The sequence below is a fragment of the Olea europaea genome, chromosome 18 (genome assembly GCF_002742605.1).
Source record: "Olea europaea var. sylvestris chromosome 18, O_europaea_v1, whole genome shotgun sequence".
NCBI lineage: Eukaryota > Viridiplantae > Streptophyta > Magnoliopsida > Lamiales > Oleaceae > Olea > Olea europaea.
This window is the reverse complement of record NC_036254.1, coordinates 20,738,659-20,749,156: the sequence shown is the minus strand read 5'-3', so window position 1 is coordinate 20,749,156 and position 10,498 is coordinate 20,738,659. Positions and strand designations below refer to the sequence as shown.

Here is a 10,498-nt window from a genome sequence, read left to right as displayed (position 1 = left end):
TAATGCCTATGTGTGCAAGTCTATTATACCATGTGTGTGTGTGATCATTTTTGACAGAAGAGATGGAGGAATTGAAACCTCTAATTACTTCCCCAGTAGTGATGATGTATTTTTCTTAGTTCCCTTAATACTAATGCACCCTTAATCATCTTTAGCATACCATTTCCAATTTTACCAGTGAAATCATATTTTTCAAGTTTCCTTATTGAAATCAAATTCTTAGACCATTTAGGAATATATATAACATCCTTTAACGTGTACACAAAATCCATGTCAAAATTTATATTTATATCACCAATTCCAGCAATAGTATAGGCAAAGTTATTACACAGCACAACATGCACAGCATTAGATTCATGCAAGTTATCAAACCAATTCTTTTCAAACGTCACATTAAAAGATGCACCAAAATCAAGTATTCACTCGTGCATGCGGGAATTAAGAGTTAGATTGAATTCAACAGTGTATGCAATAGGACTTGTAATCATATAGACTTCACCATTATCTATCTCAGACGTAGAGGACAATCTCAGACGTAGAGAATAACACATTTACCTCATCTCTCTTCTTAATCTTTAACTTAACCTTCTCCTCATGGCAATCCTTTATAAAATACCTTATGTTTCCACGGTCATAGCATTTTTTAGCCTTAGTCCTAGATTTTGATCTAGACCTACCATTGCCCTTCTTTTTCCATCCATTACCACTCGACTTGCCCCCATTTTGGTATCTATCATGACTATTTTGCCTAAATTGAGTTCTACCCCGCATCATATGTAACTCACCGCTCCTTTTACCGTGTTTTTCAGCCATATTTTTCATTTATTTACTCCTAAAAGAATCTATGACAATTTTAGGTATCAACGTATCCCTATCATATTTAATGGCATTTTTAACTTCCTTATCAGAATCAGGAATCACATTGAGCAAAATTGTAGCCTTATAAGTTTTGGATATAGTCTCATCACAATTAACTATATCTTGCACCAATTTATTAAACACGTCTAAATTGTCATCGAGATCCTTTAAAGTGTCCATTTTAAAATTGAAAAAGCATTTAAGCAAGTAAAGTTTATTCGATATAGATTTAAGCAAATACAAGTTTTCCAACTTTTTCCAAAGTTCTTTGGTGATTTTCGGTTTACCCGCCTTTTTTAAAACGGCGTCAAATAAGTGTAAAATGATTGAGGTATAAGCAAGCTCATTGGCTTCTTCTCTTTGTTCTTTTGAAAAATCAGTTGAAAAATTGTCTTCGATGACTTTCGAAATCTTTTGTTGGACCAAAATACATTTCATTTTTTGTTGCCAAATAGAAAAATCACATTTTCAGTTAAAACTCTCCAAATCAAAGTTGTGAGTTGTCATCTTCACACAAGAGTCAAAGAATGCACAAAACACAATCAAACCATACAAAGTAGTCCTAGGGTCATAGACAATATGCACCGTTCTAGATTCTTAGGGTTTCGTAAGACTCACGGTCTTAGATCAAAGGAATGTTCGAACGGATAAGGTCATGGTAATTCTAACGGAATTAACAAGTAGCGAAAATAATAATGCAACAAAAGTTACGTCTAACAAATGACCAGTTTCACAGCAAGTATATCACTAAGAACTAAATACTGATTTAACCAAAAGACAGATACTCAATCAAACAATTAAGAGCAAGTAACCCTAAATTTTTAGCACAAGCAATGGTTGTCAAGTAATAACAACTATCAATCCTAATGATCACCCTACATGATGATCTGCTAGTGCACAAATTTAAAGGTTTCAGCCAATTTATCAGAGCAGACTTATCTGAGTTCGTAACGTGGAGAGATGTGAATTTACTGCTTTAGTGCCATCACTATTCGCCCTAAAGATTCAGCAAATATAACAGTTCTGATCAGCAACAAATGCAGATTGAGGTCAGGGACACTAAACCAAACACATCAAAACGTTTAGGAGAATTAAATAAACGAAATGGCAGAAAAAATCACGCTGTAGGACAGCCCAGGCGCCGTCGGACCGCCACGCCCTGCCACCACTGGGGGTGCCTCGACCTGCTGGTCGTGGGTCTGGGCTCCGTTCATCCAACGGAGGTCCGATTTGGCAGTAATTGAAGATTTCAGATCCTGTCAAATTGAAGGAGATGTTGATTTTGAACCGATTTTGGCAAGGTAATGGTAACCCACACTCTAATACCAGATGTAGAAGATGTATTGAACACAAAAGATAATCCAGGCTCAATTTTTACCTACTTCCAACAACTACAAGCCGACAACAACGACTCAAGACAATGCCAAGCTTCCACTTCCGGTTGCCAACGAGATATTTTACTTAGGAGACCACAAAGGTACAAGAAATCTCATACAATATCACCACTAGGTAGTAGTCACAAAGAGACAGAAAGAGTAGAAGAAGAAGAACGCATAGAAGCGGCCGAGAGAGAGGCAGTGAGGCGTCTCTCACTTAGAGAGAAAGAGACTAATTTATCTTGTAACCAAATGGCCCAAATAAGGTAAGTATAGGTTGGTTAACCAATGGGTCAAGTTAGAGGTTGAAGAGATAGCTAAATGGGCTCACAAGTTGTTCTCTCAATTAATGGCCATCCAGGAAGTGGATTGGGCCATAAGCAGCACTAAAATATTTAGGTTCCTTCGAGTGGCTCAATTAACCTTTGGGTCGTATCGTCTTGAATGTGGTGTTGAATTTTTGTTCAGTCATTTGGCTAAGCCGACTGAAAAAATAAACCGAGTAACATCATAGCCCGAAGGAGGTCATTTGACTACAAATTGCCTAACAGTTTCCATATATTTAAGTATTAGATACTTCCACATTAAGTGGAAGCTGAATTTTCACATGGTATTGTTTGGAGTAATTCAATCTTCAAAGGTGAGATTTAAAGTTCTCGATCTCTTTATACACCAAACTCATGACAGATACCTTCAATATAGACATTAAAGTTGCACAAGACTTTCACACTACTCAAAGCTAAAATGCAAAATCATTAAATTGTTTAACGTCTGTCTTCAGTTTTATTGAAAGTTTCTGTCACATTTCTTTTCGGCAAGGAATTGATGCTCAAAAAGCAGTTTGCAAAATAGAGAATAAAAGAGATGCTTTAGCTCTCGGATCTGGATATCTCGATTCTTGAACTCGAGTATCGGTTCTCTGCCACAAGGTATGAAATTCTAATTCAATATAAGGAATACAGATAATCATATTAATGCAGAATAAGTACCAAAATATTTTTAATAGGTGTCTATTTTCATTCAGAAATTTATTACATGAGCCACAACATATATCTCTAATTTTGACAACAATACAGAATCTTACACCTTATGCTTCACTTTTCTCCTCAGATTTTGGAGCAGCAGCCTCGACTTCCGGTTTCTTGGACGCAGCAACCGTCTCTGCTACTTCTTTTTTCTCCTCCTTGGCCACCTCTACCGCCTCTGCTGGTTTCTCTGCCTCGACCGGAACATGTTCTTCAAGAACCGGTTTTGTCTCAGTTGCCGGGGTTTCTTCCTCGATTTTCGCAGCCTCTGGAGCTGGTTCAGAAAGATCTACTAAAGGTTCTTCCTTAGTCTCGTCATCTTTCTTCTCTTCCTTAGTCTCGTCATCTTTCTTCTCCTGCAATCATTGATCATAAGAAAACAACATAAACCTTAGCTTTCTAAGAATTATAACTCAACCGAAAAATAAGAACCTAGATTTCGACTCATTGGGATAGGGATAAGCAAAAGAGACGAATAGTAAATTAATACACGATCCAGAAAGATCTACTAAAGGTTCTTCCTTAGTCTCGTCATCTTTCTTCTCTTCCTTAGTCTCGTCATCTTTCTTCTCCTGCAATTATTGATGATAAGAAAACAACATAAACCTTAGCTTTCTAAGAATTATAACTCAACCGAAAAATAAGAACCTAGATTTCGACTCATTGGGATAGGGATAAGCAAAAGAGACGAATAGTAAATTAATACACAAGCAAATAGTGTGATTACTTGAGGAACAGTCTCAGATTCGGTCTTCTCAGGGGCGGCTGGGGTGGCCGGTGCTTCAACAGGGGCCGGTGCCTCGTCAACATCCTGGTCTTTGAGTTTGCCCGCGCAGCCTCCCATGATGTTATCTAGATTGGTGGGAAGATTGAGCGAGCAGAGAACTTGATAACGAAGTAGAGAAACTAGGAAACGGAAATCGGAACGAACTTGGTTACGAGGCTGAAATGAAAATCAGCCAAAGCAAGAGACTATATAGAGGTGGATAGCAACCTATTTGCTTGTTTTAAGGGCTTTATTACAACATGCATACATGTTTGTGGACAACCTGTGTATTGACATTATCAGAGGCACGCCATGTTTTTCTCGGGTAATAATGTAGGAGTTTTTTTTTCTTTCTTTCTCTATTAAGAAAGTGGGAGGCCTGTTTTCAAAAGTTAGTTATAGCAGTTAAAGGAATATTCTTGGTGCCAAAGTTTTTATCACAATATTATGCTTTGTTTGATAGGGATTAAAATTTGGATTTTAATTTAAGTCAACAATTAATTTTAACTACATATTCATGGGACCCACAACTTTTCAACCACACATTTTATTGATTTTTATCGAAATTCTACCATAAAAAAAATAAAAATAAAAATAAAATCTGATTTTAATTCCCTCCAAACATGACATAATATCTAATCACCTTAGTGAATAAAAAGTGACACAATCCGATCTCCCTATGCTAGCGCTCGGGTGACATGACACACTAATTGTTGATTGGTTGGAATTCTCTATTTATTGAACAAGATTTATTTTTTGTGTTTTACTTCAATGTTATATTGATTGTCTTTTCACTTAATTTTAATGTAGTTCATAGTCAGCGATTGCTGTATATTTTAATGATATTCATAGTAAGCAATTGCAATATTCATCCTATGATGACAAATTTTTATTTGAAGTATCAAAGCATTAATTTCCTATAATTTTGTTATCTCAAATAACAAGATGCTATATATAATAATTATTATAGTCGTTGACTATGAATATCATCATCTTTATAAATTAAGTTAAGTGCATATTGAGGAGGGTTGCCCGTGTTTTTTTTTTAAAAAAATTATTCGTGCAAATTTTGCCATCATCAACCCAAAATCGAGATTTCTTGATTCGTGCTGAGATAGGATTAAGAAAATATAAAATTAAGATAAAAAAGAACTAATTGCGCTATAATAGGGAAAAGAAAAAAAAAACGATTGTGATAAAAGTAGAAGCAACATGTCGGATGTAGCGTAATTTAGAAAAGATAAAACACAAATTGCATGGTGCACTTTCCATCGATTCCAAATGGGACAACTTCGAAACAATCTCTTTCCACTTCTATAGAAAAATTTTGGTTTGTTTCAGTTTCAGTATAATTAACTTATAATTTAAAGTCAAAATCAAATATTTTCACAAATATTGTCCGCTTATTTTCTATACATTTTGTGGAACTCATAACTTCTTTTCATTATAATCTCATTATAATTTTTTTCCAAACAAACACTTAAAAATAATTTAAACTACAATCTAACTTCAATCAATATTCTACAAGATAACACAAAGCTACAAGAAAGTGGCTATCACTCCTAGGCCTTTTCCCGAAGAGCAATATGGATAGCCACCTTCTAGGCCCTTTCCCAAAAGATTATGACACAGTCTTTTGATCCAATTTAACGTTAGGCACCTAGGTCGGATCATGTCGTGGAGGGTTTGAGGAAAAATTGGTAGTAGTTAATGCACAAAAATACAATGCGGCAGAACAACTGAGCTTAGAGTTGTAAACAACGTTAATTCCCGTTACCTTAAGAAGAACGGACACTCGCAGCTATCATTATCTACGTTGCTTCACGTAACCAGCAAGATAAAGAATGTCACATTTGCCATTAGTTACGACGTTCTTAAAATTTTCTAAATTTGAACGTGCCACTTCAAAAAGTAAATGTACCTTTCCAAAATAAGAATGCATTCAGAACTCAACGCAAGATAGAATAGGCTAGCATGACTTGAATTTCTATCTCTGCAGTAAAAAATTTCTATATCCTTTGGAGGAATATCTTGTCTAGATGTAGCAATTACCTAATTATCCTTCTTCGGGCTTTGCAGTGAGAAAACAGATTCAACGCTCGTCTGCTTCTCGTCGTCACCAGATTCCCGAGATGGAGTGTCGTTCTTTGTGTTGTCAATTGATTCAGCCCCAGGAATATCGGGAATCCCATTGCCAGAACCGTTGCCAATTAAGTTCTTGTATATACTGAGAGCTTGAGCCATCATATTTGCAGGATTGGAAGCACTTGCAGGAAGCAACATAGTTGTGCCCTACATGAATGAAAAGGATAGAACATATACAGAAACAAGGAAATTCAGTAGAAATCCGAGCCTCACTATTAAAATATAAAATCAAAATGTAAATTATCCAAACATGCTTGGAAATGACAAATAACTTTACTTATTCTTAACCGTAGCCATACATGTTCTTAATGACTTTAATTGTTATGCTTCATGTTTGTGCATATCACTGATTTCTTTTTATTTGGCATCGTGATTTCAGTGCTCTCAGAGGTGTGAAAATACCTCCCGAACCAAGACTTCTTACTCTTGGTCATACAGAGAAGTGCTACCCATGCTTTTACCTTTATTACTATGAGTTTTGATACCATAAAGACTCTGAAATTGTATTTCACTCGTGTCAGAGCTGAAAGGAAGGGGAAATGGCAGCCAGTAAAGTACTGCAACTAAAATCATTCTTTAATTACGCTTCTTTTTAATGAGATGGTTTCCATTCTTCTATGGAGGAATGTTGTCTTATACTTGCATTTTCGACTTGGTAAAAGGTTCTTTTATTTATGTGGCATACTGAGTTTTTATTTTTTTTTTCAGGTTATTTAATTAACTAAAAATGCCCATGTGGGGGCAATTGCACAGGCTGTGGGTCCAGAGGTTCAAGTACAATTTAGCCCACCTATATAGGTATCTAGGATTGTAATTGGTAGACTGCTTCTTGAAAATATTGATGAGACATGGGAAATAGATGCTTTCTCAATAAATTTGAAATTGTTTCTGTAGAAGATGTATTGAACACCAAAGATAAACCCATGCTCAGTTTTTACCCACTTCCAACAACCATAAGTCGACAACAACGACCCAAGACAATGCCAAGCTTCCACTTCCGGTTGCCAACGAAATATTTCACTTAGGAGACCATAAATGTGCAAGAAATCTCATATAATATCACCACTAGGTAGTAGTCACAAAGAAGCAGAAAAAGTAGAAGAAAACGAGCACATAGAAGCGGCTGAAAGAGATAGGCAGTGAGGCATCTCTCACTTAGAGAGAAAGAGACCAATTTATCTTGTAATAAATGGCCCAAATAAGGTAAGTATAGGTAGGTTAACCAATGGGTCAAGTTAGAGGCCCAAGAGATAGTTAATCGGGTTCACTAGTTGTTCTATCAATTAATGGCCATCCAAAGAAGTGGATTGGGCCATGATCAACACTAAAATATTTAGGTTGCTTCGAGTGGCCCAATTAACCTTTGGGACGTATCGTCTTGAATGTGGCGTTGGATTCTCATTCAGTCATTTGGCTAAGCCAACTGAAAAAATAAACCGAGTAACATCATAGCCCGAGTGAGGTCGTTTGACAAAAAATTGTCTAACAACCTCTACATTGGTGTTAAAGGACCTGCAAAAAGAAAATGTCTTCCATTAGTGACACCTCTAATAGAAAATCGACAAAATTGAAAATCATTTACCTGTGCCAATGTTTAGAAGATCCTTGCAACTTCTAAACTTTATCAGTGGCAGCACTTTTCGTGCCCATATCTGAAGGGTTGTATTGTGTGTGAACTTTTTCAAGTCTTATCACCTCTTGAGATACTATATCTCTAATAAAGTGTAGTCTAACGTCAATATGTTTAGTGCGTTCGTGAAAAATAGGATTCTTACATTAATGTATAGACGAGTGACTATCAGAGTATTCTATCACATAATCATTCAAAACACAGTTCATAAAGTAGACCTCTAAGCCATAGAGCCTTTTTAATTGCTTCAGTGATAGCAATATATTCAGACTCGGTAGTGGATAGTGCAACAGTGTGTTGTAATTGTGATTTCCAACTAATATATGAATTAGATAAGGTATACATGTAAGAGGAAGTCGATTTTCTACCATCCCTATCTCCTGCATAATTAGCATCAACAAAACTTTTTAATTTCACACCTTACTTATTAGCACTAAATTTTAGACTTACGTCACCCGTACCCTTCAAGTATCTTAATAGCCACTTTAATGCTTCTCAATGTTCAGGACCCGGATTAGCCATGTACCTACTGAGGGTACTAACAGCAAAACCTAGTGCAAACCATCAAGTACATTATAAAACCAATCACATTAGAATATGAAACTCTATTAATGTATTCTACTTCACGTTCATTGTAAGGAGATTGTTCTTTAGATAAAAAATAATAATTAGCAAGAGGTAACGTGAAAAGTTTACAATCACTCATATTAAATTTCTTCAACACATTAGATATGTATGAAGACTGATGCAGAAATAAAACAAAATTTGACCTATCTCTTTCTATTTCCATGCCTAGAATTCTCTTAACCTTACCTAGGTCTTTCATATCAAATTCACCACTTAGTTTTGCATTTATATTATTCCACTTAGAAGAAGAACCAATCAAAAGCATATCATCCACATAGAGCAACAAAAACAAATAGTTATTATCAGTCTCGTTGTGTTAAAAATCCTAAACAGTGATCAAATTTACTTCTTTAGAACCCTATAGTAAGTACAAAGGAATCAAACCTCTTGTACCAATGTCTAAGTGATTATTTTAAGCCATACAGGGACCTTTTCAAAAAACACACATAACTAGGTTTTGACTTGTCCTTAAAACCTTTTAGTTGATTCATAAAAACTTCTTCATCAAGCTCACCATATAAAAAAGCAGTTTTTACATCAAGTTGTTCAAGTTCTCAATCAAAATGCGCAACTAATGCAAGCATGATCTTAATAGTAGTGTACTTAACAACTGGTAAGAAAATCTCATTATAATCAATGCTCTCCTTTTGTGTGTAACTCTTAGCCACTAACCTGACCTTAAACCTTAAGGGTTCCAAACTACTAGTACCTTCCTTAACCTTAAAAACCCATTTGCAATCGACGATCGATTTATTCTTAGGCTTAGGTACTAGCTCCCAAGTTTGATTCTTTTCTAAAGAACTCGTCTATTCTTTCATCGCTTTAAGTCACTCCTTAGATTGATCACTACTCATTGCCTCTTCAAAGGTTTTTGGCTCTCTATCGACTAGTTTTTCGTAACTAGCATGGGCGAAAGCTAACTAAGACTCAAAACCTAACCTTCTAGGTTCTCTCGTTTGTCTCCTCTCTCTATCTCTAACTAGGTTGTAATTAGCTAAGAGATTTTCTTCCTCATGGTGCTTTTATATCACTACTTTGTTACCGTTCTCCACCTCAAGTTCCTGAACCTGAATCTCCACCTCATTAGAAGTAGTAGGGATAGGTGTGTACTAAATTTTCCTAACTCCACCTTAAATCGATCTCTCTCTTAACTTGGTTCAGTTTCAACCACAGGTTCGATTTCCCCTTTAATACACGGCATCTCATTCTTGTTAAATGTGACATCCCTACTTACGATGATCTTAACCCCATTTTGACTTCTATCCCATAACCTATAGCCCTTAACACTCTTAGGATATCTTTAAAACTTTCCCTCACTCTGATGAGAAAAAGCAGTACAACCAAAAGTTCTAAATATACAGTAATCACTCAGTTTACCCGACCATCTCTCACGTGGAGTGTCACCATCTAATGCAGCAGATGAAGTCAAATTAATCAAATAACAAGCAGTCATAATAGTTTCACCCCAAAACGACTTAGGGACACCGGAACTTAACATCATGCAATGCACTTTATCAAGTATGGTCCTATTCATCCTTTCCACGTCCTCGTTTTGCTGGGAAGTGTAAAGAACTGTCTTATGTTTAGTTATGTCATTTTCTTTACACATACTATCAAATTCCGTGTTGTAAAATTCTAGACCATTGTATGTCCTTAAAAATTTGATCTTCTTGTCAGTTTTCCACTTGTCTCTTCCAGTTATTAAAATTATGAAAAGTCTTAGATTTATATTTCAATAGATAGACCCACACTTTTTTAGTATAGTCATCGATAATAGACAGGAAATACCTATTCCCACCCAATGTGGGATTACAAGCAGGACCCCACAGATCAAAATACACATATTCAAGCATGTCTTTAGCTTTATTAACACTTGTGGAAAATGAAGTTTTATGATGCTTACCAAGCATACAGTGATCACAAAATGACAAATCTGACACATAATCATTACCAAATGCGCATTTTTCATTAAGTAGCTTAAGTCCATTAATGCCTATGTGTGTAAGTCTATTATGTCATGTGTGTGTGTGATCATTTTGGGCAGAAGAGATGGAGGAATTGAAACCTCTAA

The 10,498-nt window shown here is 35.8% G+C and overlaps 1 protein-coding gene across 1 annotated transcript; it reads right to left on the bottom strand.

Moving 5' to 3' along the window:
• Positions 1–3,227: 3,227 nt before the first annotated feature.
• Positions 3,228–4,502, bottom strand: LOC111367750 (histone chaperone ASF1-like). Its single transcript, XM_022988785.1, has 2 exons — positions 3,987–4,502; positions 3,228–3,615 (listed from the first exon to the last, which is right to left on the bottom strand). Exons 1-2 carry the CDS (start codon positions 4,101–4,103, stop codon positions 3,322–3,324), a joined length of 411 nt encoding a protein of 136 aa, XP_022844553.1. The 5' UTR covers positions 4,104–4,502; the 3' UTR covers positions 3,228–3,321.
• Between the last annotated feature and the right edge of the window lie 5,996 nt (positions 4,503–10,498).